This window comes from Actinia tenebrosa, unplaced genomic scaffold, assembly GCF_029948245.1.
Source record: "Actinia tenebrosa isolate PJP-AT-01 unplaced genomic scaffold, QUT_ActTen_1.0 PGA_scaffold0__85_contigs__length_37466705, whole genome shotgun sequence".
NCBI lineage: Eukaryota > Metazoa > Cnidaria > Anthozoa > Actiniaria > Actiniidae > Actinia > Actinia tenebrosa.
The window spans coordinates 32,882,720-32,901,805 of record NW_028292569.1 but is presented as its reverse complement, the minus strand read 5'-3'; the positions used below and the strand labels follow the sequence as shown (position 1 = coordinate 32,901,805).

Genomic DNA, 19,086 nt, shown 5'->3' with positions numbered 1-19,086 from the left:
CACCATCACCATCACCATTACATTCATACATCATATCGATCATCATTGCATATTTTGTTACCTTTTGTACAATATAGTTTCCCAGTACGAGTCGACGAGCTTCTGTCAGCGTACTGTCTTCCATAAAGCGCATTATCTACAACCAAACGACATCTATCTCAGTCAATACTATTGAAAACAAACACTTAACAATACTGACCCATTAACTCAGCCCTTACTGGGAGAAAAACTTACCAGCTTGAATATCTCAACTGCCTCAATAGCGTCTGAATACTTGAGTTTCAACAGGCTGTTACTAATGAGACTTCTGCTGACGCGAAACTTATGGTCCTTTAAAATGAACAACAAATGTTAGAACACCTCGTTCTCTTGCTCACTTCCTCTAACGATAGAGACATAGACGATAGAGGCGTTTACAAACGTTCGACATTTAGCACGGCGTCATAACGAAGTAGTTGCTGGAAAAGCCGTCATATTGAATTTCATTGGTGCCCATTTTTTTCCCGTGTTTGCGGGCGTTTCTGAGCCTCATTCCTAGCGGTTAGCGGTAAACCTGATGCTAAAGGTCTCTAATGTTCTATTCTTGACCCTAGAGCCTTTTCATTCTTATTGCGCATGCTCAACGACCCATTCTTGACAAGGCTCCGGAGTTGAGAGGGACTCTGTCCCAAACCACAGGTAACCCGCTCAAAGAAAACCTCAGACTTACTTGGAAGTTTTCTTGGGCGTATTTGGAGAACAAGTATTTATCGATAGCACTTGGAAGTTCGCCCGATGGACACGTAAAATGAACGACATCACTGTTGGCAAGGCCAATAGACTCGTGATACGGGACCTGCCAACCTTCAACAAGCGTGAAAAGTAAATACATTAATTCCACGAAGTGTAGGGGAAATTACATAGGGATCCCAGTAATATCCTTACCTTGTAGTTGAGAGTAAACCATTGCTAATTCTGCTGGGATTTCTAAGTGACTCGGGTCCACCATAGCTTGTTTTTCCCATTCCTTAAACCAAAGTACAAATAATATTACTAACAGGGGTAAGTATGGGGAGGTTTGTTACGTCATGTCTATTGTGTATAGTACATTGGCCTCCAAGGAAGCCCTCTGGGCTTCAGCATATTACTAACAGGGGTAGGTATGGGGAGGTTTTTTACGTCATGTCTAGTTCGTACCTTGGCCTCCAAGGAAGCCCTCTGTGCTTCAGCAGTTTGTTCTTCCTTGGTAACGGTCTCAAGCTGATCGTCTGTCTTGACATTCTGGGGCTAAAATATTTAAAAAGTATTAAAAAACTTTGAATTGTTCTTTCAGCAGCAGGCTAATCAAAAAATATTGTGTGAATACGACCTAATACAACTGTAACAAAGAGAGTATACTAAACATACTCAGAAGAAGGTGTAGAGTGCAAACAATATAACCGTGAAACTTTAGTAATACTAAATAGCACAATGTCATGCAAATTCCATTGTTTTCTATTGTTTAACTAGCACTATTTTCTACTCTTTAGTTATTAGTGTTTCACGGATTAATTGTTTGCACTCTAACTTAAGCTTAGTTAATGGATATGACTTAAGAATACTTTTTTATCATACGCTGTTATTGAATAAAGCTGGTGTTGAAAAGATATTAATGTTTACAGTATAAAAACATTCTTTAAATAATTACTGCCGGAAAAAATCAGACTAGAAAAACTGAACCAAACAGATAAAGAACAAACATCAAAAAATCGAGTGAATAAAATCCCAGACAATAATGAATTCAAGGTCGGACTTGAAAAAAGTTCTGATTTACGATAGGAATACTAATATTAATGATTAAGCAACATTACCTGTATTAAGAGATTATCGAATGTTATCGTTGTTGCTTTTCAGTCGAAAAATTTTTAGATTAAGAAATATATGTACAGAAATAGTACGAACTTGCAATAACAATGATAAGTATTGAAGAAACAATAAGAATTAATATCCAAAGACTGAGGTTCCTAGAAAAATATTGTGCGTGAACGGATTCAAGGTGACGTGCATGGGTAGGAATTACGGAAAATACGAGAAGGAAATAGCAAAATAACTAACAAAAATACACGTGTAATATAAATAATACACTAAAATAGTTAGATCAATTTATCGTTATCATAATCGAATGAATATTGCAAGCATTCTAGTTGAATAGAGTTCAATTTTCGATTAAGACCTTAATACGCCATTAAGAGAGCAAAAGATACGATCAGAAGTAATCTTAAGTATCGAAACGTGCCTCACAAGTCTTTTATGAGCTAAAAACAGAAGATTTAAAGTTAAATAAAAGAATGTATTATGTTATTCACATGAATGATTTCAACATTGAACATATTTTAAACACCTTAAATGATTTTATATGTTATATATTTTATACTATATTATGCAATAATCTGACGAGTATGAAAACACAGGAAATATTTGTACCAAAGTATACATAAATCTATTGGATATAAATGAATACATTTGTATGAATACAACGTACCGAAGACTCTAATCGGCCAATAACCATTAGCGCAGCTTGGATGAAATCTCCGAGTCAATATTTTTGGTCGACAAATAAATTGAGAGATTTTTTGCTTGCAAATCGTTAACAGCAAAGTTTTATCGAACGTTGTAGGAGAGAAAATAGATAGGCTTATGAAGGAGTACGCGAAATCCACCAAACCTCACTCGCAAAATAATAGATATGATATAAAAAAAAGTATTGTTATTATCATTCTTTCAACTTACTTCAATACCATTCAAGAATCGTGCTGTGAAATCCTCCATTCAAACTGTTATATTTCAGGGATGAATTATTACCCAAAATAGAACCATACAAATCCTAAAGGCTAAAGCTTTAAGCTGTCAAAATAAGCAGTCATAACAAGAGAATTCGCAGTATAGTAGTCTTACGACAAGATAGAATATTATAACAAATCGGCTGTCAATTATGTGATATTGTTGCTCTACTCATGCAAACTTTCTATACATAATAATGATTTAACACATGGATCATTCCCATTTCAATGTAATGAGGATTAAATAATTGAACTGTGGGGATAAAAACGTGTTTTTTTAATTTTATTTTAAAGCTTTTTTTTCTGGTTCATACCAATATCATTAATCATATGTCTATTACGGTGATTGCGACTGAGATATTTCCGTCATCTCTTGATCCACGCATGCGTGACGGACAGAAAAATAGTGTCATCTGATTATCAAACATTATTACTATAATAATAATATAATAATAACTTTATTAATGTCTCTATTTCTTCTAGCCGGGCACAAGTGCCCTACTAATCGGGGAGACAAAAATTATTACGCGTATGACATTCTTTATTATTTGTCATTATATTGATAATTGCAAGCATTCCCGAGATAGTTAAAAGACAAAAGCATGGCGGCTATTGTGGTGCCGTTAACAATGGATGCTAATGAGAAATCTTTTGTTAAATGCACCCTGAGAGGCCGCGATGACGTAACGTGCAATCGAAAAGTTGAGATTTTTTTCACTGTTACGTCATTCTATTGAAAAAATAAAATTTTTTTTCGTTTGAGCAGAAAAATGAGTTGTAAATTTTGGTGAAGATTGTCCATGATCCAGAGAATGCATGAATTATATGCGTAATTCACAAAACTTCATAGTTTTACTAATATCTGTATGATGCATGACGACTTGACGTCATAAAGCTTGACGTCACATGAAAACCCTCCATACTTAGGCCACGTTCATACGTGTCGAGAAATTTTTGTATCCGTATCCGGAAATTTTCGAAAACGGTCTCCAGAGTGGAAATTTTCGAATATGCTCCGAATACGGATACGTGTGGACGGTCGTATCCGCAAATTTTCGAATACGATGACGTAAACACGATTTTGCGCATGCTCAATAAGAAAAACTATCCGTCAAAGGGACTAGGTACTAGCGTGTATCAGGGCGGATCATGAAATTTCCGGATACGTGTGGAAACGTGTTCAGAACTTGCTAGCACTTATTTTTTCTTTTATATTTTATTTAAAAGTGTACAAATTTTTAATGTGTTTTATTTTAATAAAAAGTACCGCTTTTGTATATCTTTTAACCAGTGAAGTGGAATGTGGAAGTTTTTACTGTGAAACTCGGTTAGTAAAAGGATTCAAAACTTAGCGAAAAGTATTCACGGCCAAAGTTACCAGCTCTATTACGGCGTAGTATTTCACGATATATTTATGTATATGGTTTCTAGATTAACTAAAGACTGAAAGCCGTATTTTCCTTTAGGCTCTACTAACCCGCGCGATTGAAGTCAGAATACTGCCGACTGAGTAGCTGTATTAATACTAATAAATATCTGAATTACAATCCTAGGAATCTTCTTTTACTGCTCAATTATATTACTTCAAACACTTCTGAACACGTCATTCAAATCCATATATGGGTACTCTTGCGCAAGAATGCACATTTCGAGAGAACTGAGACTACAAAAAAGGCATTTTACGACTAATCTGCCACAGGCAACCCAGTAAAACGTTTTGAATTTTCTACCTTATGAAAGGCCATGGATAATCTTAATGTATAGTAAAAACATGCCCAACTTTTAAAACTTGTTTTCCTCTTATAAATGCCCGAATTTTGAGTGTTTTTTTAATTTTGGAAAATCCGGAACCGTACATAGATGGAATGGACTGGACTTCGGTTAGCTGGATCGTACGGAACGTATACGTTTTATTACGCCGAATTTGTAACATTTTTGCTATGATCTATATTTCATTATAAATAACTAGTGATTCTATTTCAAAATTTTGCAACAAAAAAAAAAAAAAAAAAAATGCAAAAAAAAAAAATAAATGTTAAGAATCGTGGCACAAGTTGAAGTCCTGTGAAGCCGGTCAGCGGCAAAGGTTTTTCAAAGGACTGTATACATCATGTGTCTATAGGTGACTCTGTGGATCGTTACAGATTTTTACAACTAATTTTCCTTATTAAGATGCTATTAAGATAAATTGCATGTTATTTGGATGTGACTGAAATAGATTGCAAGTGACTGGGCCTCAGTGACTGTATCTTGAATCACAAAAAAAAAGTTTTGAACTTTCACCTTTTGAAAGGCCATGGTTAATCTTAATGTATACCAAAAACATGCCCAACTTCTAAAACTTGTTTTCCTCTTCTAAATGCCCGAATTTCGAGTGATTTTTAATTTTGGAAAATTCGGAACCGTACATAGCTGGAATGGACTGGACTTCGGTTGGCTGGATCGTACGGAACGTACACGTTTTTTTAATACCGAATTTGCAGCTTTTATCCTATGATTTTTATTTTATCATTAATAACTAGTGATTCTATTCCGAAGTTTTGCATATATTAAGAATCGTGGCACAGGTTGAAGTTATGTGAAGCCGGTCAGCGGAAAAGGTTTTTCAAAGTACTGTATACATCATGTGTCTATAGGTGACTCTGTGGATCGTTAAAGATTTTTACGACCAATTTTTCCTTATTAAGATGCTATTAAGATAAATTGCATGTTTAATATTTGAAAGTGACTGAAATGGATTGCAAGTGACTGGGCCTCAGTCTGTGACTGTATCTTGAGTCACAAAAAAAAGTTTTGAATTTTCACCTTTTGAAAGGCCATGGTTAATCATAATGTATACCAAAAACATGCCCGACTTCTAAAACTTGTTTTCCTCTTCTAAATGCCCGAATTTCGAGTGATTTTTAATTTTGGAAAATCCGGAACCGTACATAGCTGGAATGGACCGGACTTCGGTTGGCTGGATTGTTCGGAACGTAGACGTTCTTTTACGCCGAATTTGCAACATTTATGCTATGATCTATATTTTATTATAAATAATTAGTGATTCTATTTCAAAATTTTGCAAAAAATGCAAAAAGGTTTAATGTCAAGAATCGTGGTACAGGTTGAAGTCCTGTGAAGCCGTTCAGCAACAAAGGTTTTTCAAAAGACAGTATATATCATGTGTCTATAGGTGACTCTGTGGATCGTTAAAGATTTTTACGACTAATTTTTCCTTATTAAGATGCTATTAAGATAAATTGCATGTTTAATATTTGAAAGTGACTGAAATAGATTGCAAGTGACTGGGCCTCAGTCTGTGACTGTATCTTGAATCACAAAAAAAAGGTTTTGAACTTTCACCTTTTGAAAGGCCATCAATAATCTTAATGTATAGCAAAAACATACCCAACTTCTAAAACTTGTTTTCCTCTTCTAAATGCCCGAATTTCGAGTGATTTTTAATTTTGGAAAATCCGGAACCGTACATAGCTGGAATGGACTGGACTTCGGTTAGCTGGATTGTTCGGAACGTAGACATTCTTTTACGCCGAATTTGCAACATTTATCCTATGATTCGTATTTTATCATAAATAACTAGTGATTCTATTCCGAGATTTTCAACAACAGAAAAAGGAAATTTTTTTTAATGCTAAGAATCGTGGCACAAGTTGAAGTCCTGTGAAGCCGGTCAGCAGCAAAGGTTTTTCAAAGTACTGTATACATCATGTGTCTATAGGTGACTCTGTGGATCGTTAAAGATTTTTACGACTAATTTTTCCTTATTAAGATGCTATTAAGATAAATTGCATGTTTAATATTTGAAAGTGACTGAAATGGATTGCAAGTGACTGGGCATCAGTCTGTGACTGTATCTTGAATCACAAAAAAAAAAGGTTTTGAACTTTCACCTTTTGAAAGGCCATCAATAATCTTAATGTATAGCAAAAACATACCCAACTTCTAAAACTTGTTTTCCTCTTCTAAATGCCCGAATTTCGAGTGATTTTTAATTTTGGAAAATCCGGAACCGTACATAGCTGGAATGGACTGGACTTCGGTTGGCTGGATTGTTCGGAACGTAGACGTTCTTTTACGCCGAATTTGCAACATTTATCCTGTGATTCGTATTTTATCATAAATAACTAGTGATTCTATTCCGAAATTTTCAACAACAAAAAATGCAATTTTTTTTAATGCTAAGAATCGTGGCACAAGTTGAAGTCCTGTGAAGCCGGTCAGCAGCAAAGGTTTTTCAAAAGGCAGTATACATCATGTGTCTATAGGTGACTCTATTGCAAGTGACTGTGCCTCAGTCTGTGAGTGGATCTTGAATCACAAAAACAAAGTTTTGAATTTTCACCTTTTGAAAAATTCATAGGCATACCAGTAAAAAGAAACATACAATTGACTTAATTGTAACGTCATCAACAATCTTAATTTCTACTGATTAGATATTGCAACAGAATAACATTTATAGAACCTAGCTTCTTATGGCTCTCTTCCTTTCGGAGAATGAAGGAATACTAAACGAGTGGATGAATGACTGGACGAATGGAAAACGAACCGCTCAAGATACTCAATGAGGGGAATTTTGTTAAAAAAGGTGTCGTTTCTTTAGTATTTTTTGCGTTTATCTTGATCAAAATAATATTTTTAAAACTAATCTATGGAGTAAGAAACCAGTTTCAGTAGACCTTTTCGGCTTGGATGTACTGTTTTCCAATAGCGCAGCGCAACCGTGACGTCATAAAAACGAAGACAAAGGCGAAATTCGGACAAACAAACTTACAAGTTTACTTTCAGCAGATAATTTTGTTGATAACTAAGTTGATCTTAGTTTACATGGGTTATTATTGTAACTTTAAGTAATAATAATAAAATCGGTTCGTATAATCCTCGTAGCGGTTAAACAGAATGCAATGTTTGTCCGAATCTTTAAGCTATTCTTAGAATCAGTGCGCTGCGCTATTTTAGACAAGGTGTCATTCTCTTAAGGACAAGATTCTTTGTTTGAGTTGTATCCATATTCATGTGTCTTCCCATGAGCGACCGTTAAACAAAGAAATGATACTCTAGGGAATGACATGTGGTCTGAGATGGGCAAACATTACTTCTAATGTAGGTATAGAGGTCTGTTACCTTGAGTTGTCGGCTCTTGATTTTCTGTCGTCTCTTTAGTCTGTATAATGCCTGTAGCGTAATGAATCCCTTCCTGGCCTTGAGGTACTTCTTCCTGGAATATCAAGACACCATCAATGAGTTAGATTAGTTGTATTCAGTTGTCCAGGCATATGAATACCAATGAACGAACTGTAATCCTGTATAACATAAGCGTGAGAGGGAAAAGACCAAGAAAAATGGGATCACAGGAATGGAAAGGAATGGAAGGGTTGCATAAAGTGCGATGAATGGAGCCCATGGAAGGAAATAGAAGGGTAAAAAACTCTGTCGTGGGAGACCTATATTGAAAGAAATAAGAAAGAAGCTGATGAGGTGAAAAAGCATTCATTTTCCATCCTTCACGACAAGATTGCTTGCTCTAACCTGGCCAAGTATCGTCTTGTTTGGCTCTGTAACACGATGGTCGCTTTTTTCATTTTCAGATATTGTTGACTAACAGCATAACCACGCATCTAAACAAACAAGAAAAATGGATGTCATGATTAACACAGATCTGCGTGATGTGCGGGAAGGCTTTGTGATAATATCCCTCCCCCTCCCCTCCCCCCCCCCCCCCCCAAACCTCGTTTTAAAATTATCTTGGATGCGAGGTTTATATGGCAATACGAAACAATTGTTACACATTCCATCAAGAATAAGTCTGATTCCTTCAAAATGTGGTTGTAAGCGAGAATAGACATTGGATAATTATGTTTCTTCCACGTGAATTTACAAATTTTATTAGCCAAGTATTCGCACAACTAGTGCATCATCAGGCGAGCGAGACAGGTATATTTTGATATTAGCCTGGCATGCAAAATAATGTTGAGAAGGAACTTCGATATGTCAGTAGATGATGGAATCTAGATGCGGGCAGGAGTTCTTAATCAAGACGTGAGTGTAATGATCATGTGATGTCACTACTGTGATGTCACAGGGGTCCATGGTCGAACAACTTCCCTGTCACATGTTACGCCGCACAGGCGCGCACAAGGTGTTCATAATCGTATCTTTACCCTGGCTTGCAGAAGTACAGCCATTCGCATTCTTTTTGCTGTTCGAGCTTCTTCCAGTTCGTTTTCCAAGTCTTCTCGTAGAAACAGCTAAAAACAACAACATATTCTTTTAGTCAAAGCCTTTAACCCTCGTGCAATTCTTCCTTATCACATCGTAATACTACTAGAATCCTTTTCATAGTTCCTTTGTTAGCTAATCAACGCCATTCATTGTTTCGACTGTCCTTAGTTACCGTTGCTATGTCCCACAAGCTTAACAAATCAGCTAGAACATTTCAAAATTCAAAACTCTGATCGCTGGAAAACTGATAAATTGTTTCAACAGACCGTTTTCTCATGGTTGTGCTCTCATTCAAATTTAAGGAACTTGACGGGCCACGATACCAGAACAGGAGCTTTATAATGAGAGTTATCAAACATTCCCATGAGATTTTTCGATAAGAATTCATAAAGTCGATTATTCTCCTCTTTAAATATGAAACTGGCTTCTCAATTTTATTAAATTTGCGTTTTTCAGTTTTGTGGCCCGTCAAGATTGGATGCGCACGCAACCTTGAGAAAACGGTCTATAGCTTACTGTCCTTTGAAAATAAAATAAAATTGCCTCGTCATCCTTGTAGTACTCTTTAAAACAGATACTGTGTAGTTGTTTGTGGGACAAGATTACAATTTCACTGGGAAAACTGCTGCACGGTGATTGGTTCGCTACTGCCTGAGTTGGAACTATGAATGATTACCTATGACTCCCAAAGAAGTTAAAACATTTGAAAAGAATTTGAAGATGACCTTGGTAGTATTGGATAAAGATGTGATGCGGAGAATCAAAGTTGAACGTACCTTACTGTGACCAAACTGATATTTGTTTTTGTTGGCTTGCATGAAGTTCAAGATGATTCCACAGTTCTGTTGAGCTGTTGCACCAGAAAGTACTAACTGATTAGAGAGACAGCGATACCTGTAACACAGTGAGACAAAAAAACCTGTTAGGGATAGTGTAGGGCAAATACTGACAACTTTCTAAGAAAGGATGAGGCAAGTAGTGACCTTTCTAGGGTAGGATGGGACATACCACTGGTTTTGAAGACCACAGACTCATTTGCACACGCTTAGCCTCGTTTATAAGTCAGGTATTCACAGATACCGTGGGATTTCAAAACATTGGTATTGTTCAAGCTGCACATTCTTTACATGACAGTTAACTTTTGCAAATGATTAGCTCTTAATCGAGGCTGCAGATGAGTCTTCAGACATAAAACACAGTGGTAATTACAGAAAAGGAGCTATTGGTGGCCATTGGAAGGGAAAATTGAGCATACCTTTTGACAAAGTCTTGATAAACGATACGCACTGGGTAGCCATTCTTACGTATTTTGACAGTCTCAAGGACGCCACAGTATCTGAGTTGTTGGAGAACTGTCTCATTAATGAAGGTACTGGGTGCCTAAACAAAACAACATGGATTAGTATCTGAATGTCATGGACAGAGGACCAAACACCATGGATATTAGTACTATATGTGGTACCTTGTCTGGGTTGGGTTTAATGCAGCGAATGAAGAATGGGTTGCACCTGAAAATACAATGACAGTGACATCAACTTCTCCAACTAAACAAAGGATGATGACGTTGAGAGCAATGATGATAATGACAATGATGATAAAAGTGATTATGATGATGATGGTAATATTGATGGTGATGGTGGTGATAATGATGGTGATGGGGATGATGATGATGATGATTATGTTTATGGTGATGGGGATAATGATGATAGTGATAATGTTGATGGCGATGATTATACTAGCGACAATAGTAATAGTGATGATGATGGTGATATTGATGGGGATAATGATGATAGTGATAATGTTGATGGCGATGATTATGCTAATGATGTTAGTAATAGTGATGATGGTGATATTGATGGTGATGATGGTGATGGTGATATTGATGGTGATGATGGTAATGATGACGATACTGATGATATTAGTGATAGTGATGGTGATGACATGGTGGTGAGCGTGGTGATGATTATATTGATGGAGATGATAACAATAGACATTGCTACATCATGTCTCAGTCCTCATTACTTTTTCATTGCCACAACCAATCTAATGAGAGAGTCGTTGAACTTGGCACAAACAGTGTTCTTGGGCACACTGTTAGAAGGAGCCTTGAGAGAATTCACCCTGCTGTTGTGGCCCAGTTTTAGTCCACCAATCTGCATTTCCTTATTTCCCATCAGATCTGGAATCAGATCCTTGATAAACTACAACAGATGAATCAAGATAATATTAATTAGATGTTTAGATCCTGGTAAAAGACTAATAGTCTGCCAACATGAATATTCTTCCAGTTATAACACCACCACCCTGTTATAAGCCAACCTCTGGTATCTCTTATTCATGGCATTGATAACACGAAATATTGTTTTGGAAAATGAAAAAAAAAAGTTTTCTCTTCTTCACTCATTTCCCTTGCTGTTATAAGTCCCCCCCCCCCCCCCCCCCCACCCCACCCCCATGAGAAGCTGGTTTATCTCACCTCTGAACGACACTTGCACAACAGAACTGTTAAGTCTTGTTTTAATCCATCTCTATTCTTGTCCAGGAAGCCACGGACCTGATTAATACAATAAACAAAGTTAAACACTAAGATGGTGGAGCATTGGTTTGTTGTGCAGGAGGTTGTGGTTCAAGTCCTGGCCAGACCAACACTTAGGTTCTTAAAATAGCTGAGTAGAAGGTGCTGCATATATACTTATATCTGCAAATGGTTAGACCTTCAAGTGAAATCAAACAGCAGTCCTATCTCTCCACCTACCATACCCTGCATTGAGGAATGTATAAAAACCACTGAGAATGTCCAGAGACCCCGGCAGTGACCTTGGTCAATGTCTGGCCTTTGCTAATGACATACTATTATCAACTAAACTAGTATGTTGCACATTTTATCATTATGTCATGATTCTCTTGTAGATTTAATTCTCTTGTGGTAAGATATTAAACCATAAAATGACCAGCAGCTGTGAAATGAAAATGCTTGACGACAGTAGTTTGTTAGTACCTGGTAGGATACAGGACCAGCAAAATGGTTGATACCAAACTCAGGGACCTGCATCTTTGGCTTCAGATATGCCTTGCTGGGTTTATGGTGCTGGTGGCACTTTTCCAGGAATGAGGAATCCGTTGCCTGGTGAAAATAGAACACTCAACGTTAGAGTAATGATCATGGTTGATCAGTTAATGATAATTATGACAACAGTGATGATGATGATAATGATGATGATAATGATGATGATGATGTTCATGATGATGATGATGATGATGATGATGATGATGTTGATGATGATGATGTTGATGATGATGATGATGATGATGTTGATGATGATGATGATGTTGATGATGATGTTGATGATGATGATGTTGATGATGATGATGATGTTGATGATGATGATGATGATGATGATGATAATGATGATAATGATGATGTTGATAATGATGATGATGATGTTGATGATGATGATGATGATGTTGATGATGATGATGATGACAATGATATTGATGACAATAATGTTGATGTCAATGATAATGATTGTGATACAGTGATAAGAAGATGGCAATGATTCAATTGGAAAACTAACAGTGGCATTACAGACGATGATGTTGACTATGCTTCTCCTAAAGAAACAATTAAGACATCATCCCAACAAAGCATGACAAATTATCCTCGTTCCACACATTTGCTAACCCAATCAAGATAGTATACATACATGCATACCTTAGGGAAGTTGGTTTCATCTGTCAACAGATGTAGTATGCCATGAGGAGGTCTGGCCAGCAGATCCAAGCATGCTTGATTATCATTGTATTCTAGCTCTCTCCAGTGGATTCCTTCTAGTTTGTATTCATCCTAGAGTAACAAATTAACTGATTAATTTAAACTAGTTAAAGTATTTTTTTACAATGTGCAGCTCAAGGCTATTTTACCTGCTCCATTTTGAAGATAAACTGATTGAAGAAAAAATGCAGGCTTTCGTTTGCATAATTAATGCATAGCTGCTCAAAACTGTTCATCCTGAAATCCTACAGAAGATAGAAATATGTTCACTCAATTTTAGCTTTAACTGCATGTTGCATTAGCATAAATATTGAGTATAGTTATAAAAACAGCATTCATTTTCTAGTCAATTGAGGGGGGGGGGGGGGTCATTCTATTTTTTTATATGGCTAAGAAGTTTGCAGCATTGTTTTCTTCATTCCCAAGGGCGGATCCAGGGGTGCAGCAGAAAAACAAAACAAAACAAAACTGAAGAATTACATGCTTTTTTATTGTTTGTTTTGTTGTTGTTGTTGTTGTTGTTGTTGTGTTGACAGAAGAAACTCAATTAGCCACCCCCGTAAACTCAATTAGTTCCCCCTAACATTTTGGCTGGATCCGCCCTTGATTCCATCCAAAGTTGTACTACCAAACAAAAAAGATATGGTCACAATGTTTTCACAATCCTTTGAAAAGGTTGGACATTATATTTGATACTCCATGTACAATGATTCATTACCCCATGTAATGTAGATCACTCATTTTATGCTATATATATATATATAGTTAAAATTAAGTTTCAAATAAATAGTTTTGATATTAGTTTAGCATTATAGGAATTCTTTAAATATTTAACATCATGTTATAAAATAGTTTTAATCTCATTCAAGTTTTCTAGTACGTTTCTAGTATTAAGTTTGATTAGATTGTAAAGCGCTGCTGGACATTTATGGAAGAGGCACTATATAAGAAATATTAATCGAAGTATTATGATCATCTGGATGCATGTAGTCCTGAGAAGGAAGTCAAGTGAAGAATAAAGTCAGATTGGTTATATTTATACTGCCATATTTATAATTATCGTGGCAGTATAAATATGACCCATCTGACTTTATTCCTCACTTGACTCTGAAGATGACTTCCACTCAGGTTGTCGAAACGTCAGTCACATCAAACAGTCCTTCTCAGGACTATATCCACCTGGATGATCATAATACTTGGATTAACATTCATTCACCTGGGTTCAGACCGTTCTATACAATATAAGAAATAAATATCTTTATTTATTTATTATTATTATTGTCATCATTATTATTATTATGCTCTTTAAAGGTACAGTATATTCAACACCATAAAGTAAGAAAAGTGTACATATTGCTCTCGTCGTGTGTATATTTACCTCAAATCCAAAGATATCAAGAATGGCAATAGAAGGACCTTGTTTACCATGGAACACAATACCATTTATCTTATTCACCAGCCATGTGAATACTCTTGAATATAACTCCTTAGCAATGGCATCCCTGTTAAATACAATGCACTATTTAATCGACAGCCTGTATATTATTGTTCCCTAATTAACACCAAACACTGTATGTCACACCAAATGTCACATCTTATGTCACACCATATGTCACACCTTGTGTCACATCATATATCACACCATACATCACAGCATATGTCACAGCATTTGTTACAGCATATGTCACACCATATGCCATACCATGTCACACCATATGTCACACCATATGTCACATCATATGTCACACCATATGTCACACCATATGTCACACCATATGTCACACCATATGTCACACCATATGTCACACCATATGTCACACCATATGTCACACCATATGTCACACCATATGTCACACCATATGTCACACCATATGTCACACCATGACATTCCATATATCAAATCATGTCACACCATATATCACACTATAGGTCACATCATGTCACATGTCACTCTATTGAAAGATTCTTTGTTGTCATGCTGTGTGTCCATAATTTAATATCTTGATAAACAAATAAAATAGTTCTCAAGGGGGCTAATATCAGTGATCTGATGTAGTAGGACAGTGATTGCTCATCTCTCCATGGATTAGTGTTTATTCATTCTTTTTCTAGTTCCTGTTTTGTTTGTTGTTTTGTTGTGATAGTATTCTGACAGCTAATATCCCTACCTTGCATCAATTGCTTGTTCTGTGTTTCTTGGACTTGAAATCTGTTCACCTCTTGCCTCCTGAAAGCAGTTAGAGGAACATTTGTTACCACAGTTATGGCTACATTTATTGTAGACCTATTATCACATATTATCTGCAGCCTGTCTACAAGTGATCTGCAGCCTGTCTACAAGTGATCTGCAGCCTGTCTACAAGTGATCTGCAGCCTTTCTACAAGTGATCTGCAGACTGTCTACAAGTGGTCTGCAGCCTGTCTACAAGTGGTCTGCAGCCTGTCTACAAGTGGTCTGCAGCCTGTCTACAAGTGGTCTGCAGCCTTTCTACAAGTGGTCTGCAGACTGTCTACAAGTGGTCTGCAGCCTGTCTACAAGTGGTCTGCAGCCTGTCTACAAGTGGTCTGCAGCCTTTCTACAAGTGATCTGCAGCCTGTCTACGAGTGGTCTTAAGCCTGTCTACAAGTGGTCTGCAGCCTGTCTACAAGTGTTCTGTAGAGTGTCTACAAATTGTCTGCAGCCTGTCTGCAAGTGTTCTGTAGAGAGTCTACAACACTAGTGGCCTGCAGCCTGTCATCAGGTGTTCTGTAGAGTGCCTATAAGTGACAGTGGTCTTCAGCCTGTCTACAGGTGGTCTGTAGCCTGTCTACAGATGGTCTGTAGCCTGTCTGCAAGTGGTCTATAGCCTGTCAGCAAGTGGTCTGTAGCCTTTCAGCAAGTGGCCTGTAGCCTGTATAAGTAGCTTAAAATTATACCAAGTACAGACATATGAAGAGCATAACTTACAGTTCGTTTATTTGTCAGGGCACTGATGACCTCATCTCCCTCCAAACCAAGTAAATGCGATGCAACTCGTGCCTCTTTTTCGTCTCTTAATACAGCCACATCATGACTTGATGCCTTCAATGAATATACAATGTTAGTTTAACATATGGTACAAGGATATGATGCCAATTATTAGTAATATCAAACATACCAATCCTTTGTAAAACCCTGCATTTCCAAGATGAAGAATAGCAGCAAGTATAGTGAAAATACCATCTTTCTCCACAGGCTAAAAATAATCATAGATATACTGGGTTACCACCATAAAATACTGGGTTACCACCACAGCATACTGGGTTACCACCACAGCATACTGGGTTACCACCACAGCATACTGGGTTACCACCACAGCATACTGGGTTACCACCAGAATATACTGGGTTACCATCAGAACATACTGGGTTACCACCACAAAATACTGGGTTACCACCATAACATACTGGGTTAACACCATGTTGTTTCACCACTAGCTATTATTAAGAGTTACTATCGTAAAACAAGGACAATTTTATTTTTATTTAAAGTTAGACAATAATTTGAGTTCATTCTTATCATACAGTTTTAGGCTTTTTGTGAAGTAGGCATGATATACATAAATAGTTGTCATGTATTTTATTTATACTCACAGTTATATCTAGTATATTCATCGCAGTAAGCACATGATTGAGTGAAGTCTTATCATTCCTTTTAGGTATGACACTACTTTGACCCTTGGAAATAGAAATATGTTCATCAGGATATGTGGAGAGTGGAGAGGGGATGAGAACTAAGGACCGAAAGATCAAGAGAGGAGAGGAGTGGAGAGGAGAGGAGAGGAGAGGAGAAAAGAAGACAGGACAGGACAGGACAAGAAAGAAGGTCAAGAAGAGGCAATAATGGTTGCACTTTTTTTACCTGATTCAAATAAAAGTAGTCATCAGCTTTAGTCAGCAAAAGCTTGTTTTTGGTTTCTTGTGATAAACCAGCCAGCATTTCATAAAATATGTGGTAGTTTCTCTCTTCCGATGACTACAAACCGAAAGAAACTTATTAAATATAGTTGATCATTCATGATAATGGAAAAATGAAATGATGAAATACACACCTGGCCAACAATTCGAGACCTTTCAAGAAGATACTCAGATATACGACCACCACATATTGCACCAGAACTTTAAGGGGGAAACAAATAAGAAGTTATCAGCCAACACAGACTGACAGGAAGTCAAAAAGGGGAAGTAATGGTGGTTTTGGGTTAGAATAAAATTTGAAGGTTGGATAAACTTCACTTTTAACCAAGATTAACACACCTGTCAAAGTAGATTTCCAGGTATTTTCCAAATCTACTTGAATTATCATTTTTGAGTGTCTTGGCATTACCAAATGATTCCAGCAAAGGAGTGGCTTCTACTATCTGTCAGTATAAGAGAGTACAATACAATACTGTAATTATGTACCAACAAACAAATACTATATCATTGACTTTTTACTCAATCATCACTTCTACACTACATTACGACATTATGTACATGTATCATTATTACCAACAACAGCAGCATCATCACCTTCATCATCATCATCATCATCACCACCTAAGTCATCAACATCAGTGTCATCATGATCATCACCATCATGATTATCACCATGATCACCATGATCATCATTATCATCACCATTATCAAGGGCAACATCATCACCATCATCATTGCCATCATCATCATCATCATCATCTTCACCATCACCACCATAACCATCATCATCATCATCATCATCACCACCAACATGATTATCACCATAATCCACACCATCATTACCATCATTACCATCTTCACCATCATCAGGATAGCACTAAATCCAGTTTATATCAAGCAGTAAGTACTGATACATGTAAGTGCTGGTCATGTATATAATATACCTGTTCAGTGATCAGACTGGATCTGTTCTTGTTCACAGTAGCCAGATACTGCACCAATAATTTAGCAGACTCTGTTTTACCTGCCCCACTCTCACCACTAATAACAATCACTTGATTCGACTCAGATTTCTGATTCTCTGAGTAAGCAGCACTACCAATCGCAAAGATATGTCTGCACATATAACATAAAAACACTGTTAACTCTTATGACAGGGAAGGCTGTATTGACATAACGCTTAAATATCCTGAAATTAGGGCACAAAAGTAATGCTTGCAAACTCACAAAATTAAAATTATTTATTTAACAAGAAAGTAAAAATTTAACTAGCTAGGTTTTGCAAGTATGAGCACAGTCCAGAAATTGAAGGACCAAAAAGTTTAGAACCTACCTGCGTCAAGTAACGTTTGTTATAGTGACTGAAATATTTGATAGAGAACAAAACTTACTGGCAAGTTTTTGCCAGTGGGTCTAGAAGTTAATTTTGTGCCCTGTCAAATTGCAAATTTAATAGAATGTTATGTACACTTACGGCGGTAGGCTGCCGATTGGTACCCCTGTGTATTTGTCTACAATCTCATCATTATAGATCTCATGTTGCATGTATGGGTTGACGGCTACTAGAATCTTCCCAATGTATGTCTGAAATAAATAAAAAAACAATGAATTTACACCAACTTGCAAGAACATTGTCATACGAAAATAGAACATTAGTGATTTAGTGGGATAGGAATTATATTAAAAAACAAAAGAAGATCACTGAAGCTGAACTCTTTCTTTTGTCTTTTAATGTATTCCTTTCTCACTAAATAACTAATGTTCTGTTTTCGGACAACAACGTTGTTGCAAGTAGGTGTAGATGAAACTTTGATCCTTATGTATCTTAAGATATGATTAATATATTATTACTTGGAAAATTATTGGTGGACTTACATAGATGAGCTCAGCTTCATATCTTATGGCTAGATTGTAGAGTATTGATCCTTCATTGAGATCACTGGAGAAAACAAGTCAAAACCAATAGTTAAAAACAGTGCACATTTTTTTCTTCTATATCACTATACATACTGTATATTCAGGGGTTTCATAAAAAACTCTACTTAGACTGGTAACATGTGCCATTCACATCTGATGAAATTGTGGCCTATTTTTTAACATCTCTGAATGAAAATGAGATCCACCATTTTTCATGGTCGTCCAAGCCACAGCATAATGTCTAATCATACACAACTTTCATAACTAGCTGCTAATTTGCATTCATAAACATTAAAAATCAATGTTTTTGGAGTGAAAACCCTTTGAAAACCTTGTTGATTTAGATAAGGCATGTGAGTTTCTACTTAAATTAATAAATTCTTTACAAGACGTGAGCATTTGAAGTTTTGAAAATGCACCAAAACGAGACCACCAAGGCTT

The 19,086-nt window shown here is 36.5% G+C and overlaps 1 protein-coding gene across 2 annotated transcripts in view; it reads right to left on the bottom strand.

Annotated features, from left to right (window-relative positions):
• The window catches only part of LOC116291452 (unconventional myosin-XV), a 40,883-nt gene that overhangs the window by 17,035 nt on the left and 4,762 nt on the right, over window positions 1-19,086 (bottom strand). For both annotated transcript variants that reach the window (XM_089024226.1, XM_089024225.1), the window contains exons 4-30: window positions 18,604-18,667; window positions 18,203-18,312; window positions 17,673-17,844; window positions 17,068-17,171; window positions 16,863-16,929; window positions 16,673-16,786; window positions 16,405-16,488; window positions 15,930-16,007; window positions 15,740-15,853; window positions 14,961-15,019; window positions 14,171-14,294; window positions 12,942-13,037; window positions 12,733-12,864; window positions 12,019-12,144; window positions 11,497-11,574; window positions 11,043-11,221; window positions 10,483-10,528; window positions 10,276-10,400; window positions 9,797-9,914; window positions 8,960-9,046; window positions 8,328-8,416; window positions 7,923-8,016; window positions 1,177-1,266; window positions 925-1,006; window positions 710-843; window positions 235-330; window positions 62-136 (exon numbers count right to left, since the gene is read on the bottom strand). In XM_089024226.1, coding sequence (XP_088880352.1) covers window positions 62-136; window positions 235-330; window positions 710-843; window positions 925-1,006; window positions 1,177-1,266; window positions 7,923-8,016; window positions 8,328-8,416; window positions 8,960-9,046; window positions 9,797-9,914; window positions 10,276-10,400; window positions 10,483-10,528; window positions 11,043-11,221; window positions 11,497-11,574; window positions 12,019-12,144; window positions 12,733-12,864; window positions 12,942-13,037; window positions 14,171-14,294; window positions 14,961-15,019; window positions 15,740-15,853; window positions 15,930-16,007; window positions 16,405-16,488; window positions 16,673-16,786; window positions 16,863-16,929; window positions 17,068-17,171; window positions 17,673-17,844; window positions 18,203-18,312; window positions 18,604-18,667 — 2,737 coding nt within the window. The remainder of the gene's footprint in view (window positions 1-61; window positions 137-234; window positions 331-709; window positions 844-924; window positions 1,007-1,176; window positions 1,267-7,922; window positions 8,017-8,327; window positions 8,417-8,959; window positions 9,047-9,796; window positions 9,915-10,275; window positions 10,401-10,482; window positions 10,529-11,042; window positions 11,222-11,496; window positions 11,575-12,018; window positions 12,145-12,732; window positions 12,865-12,941; window positions 13,038-14,170; window positions 14,295-14,960; window positions 15,020-15,739; window positions 15,854-15,929; window positions 16,008-16,404; window positions 16,489-16,672; window positions 16,787-16,862; window positions 16,930-17,067; window positions 17,172-17,672; window positions 17,845-18,202; window positions 18,313-18,603; window positions 18,668-19,086) is intronic.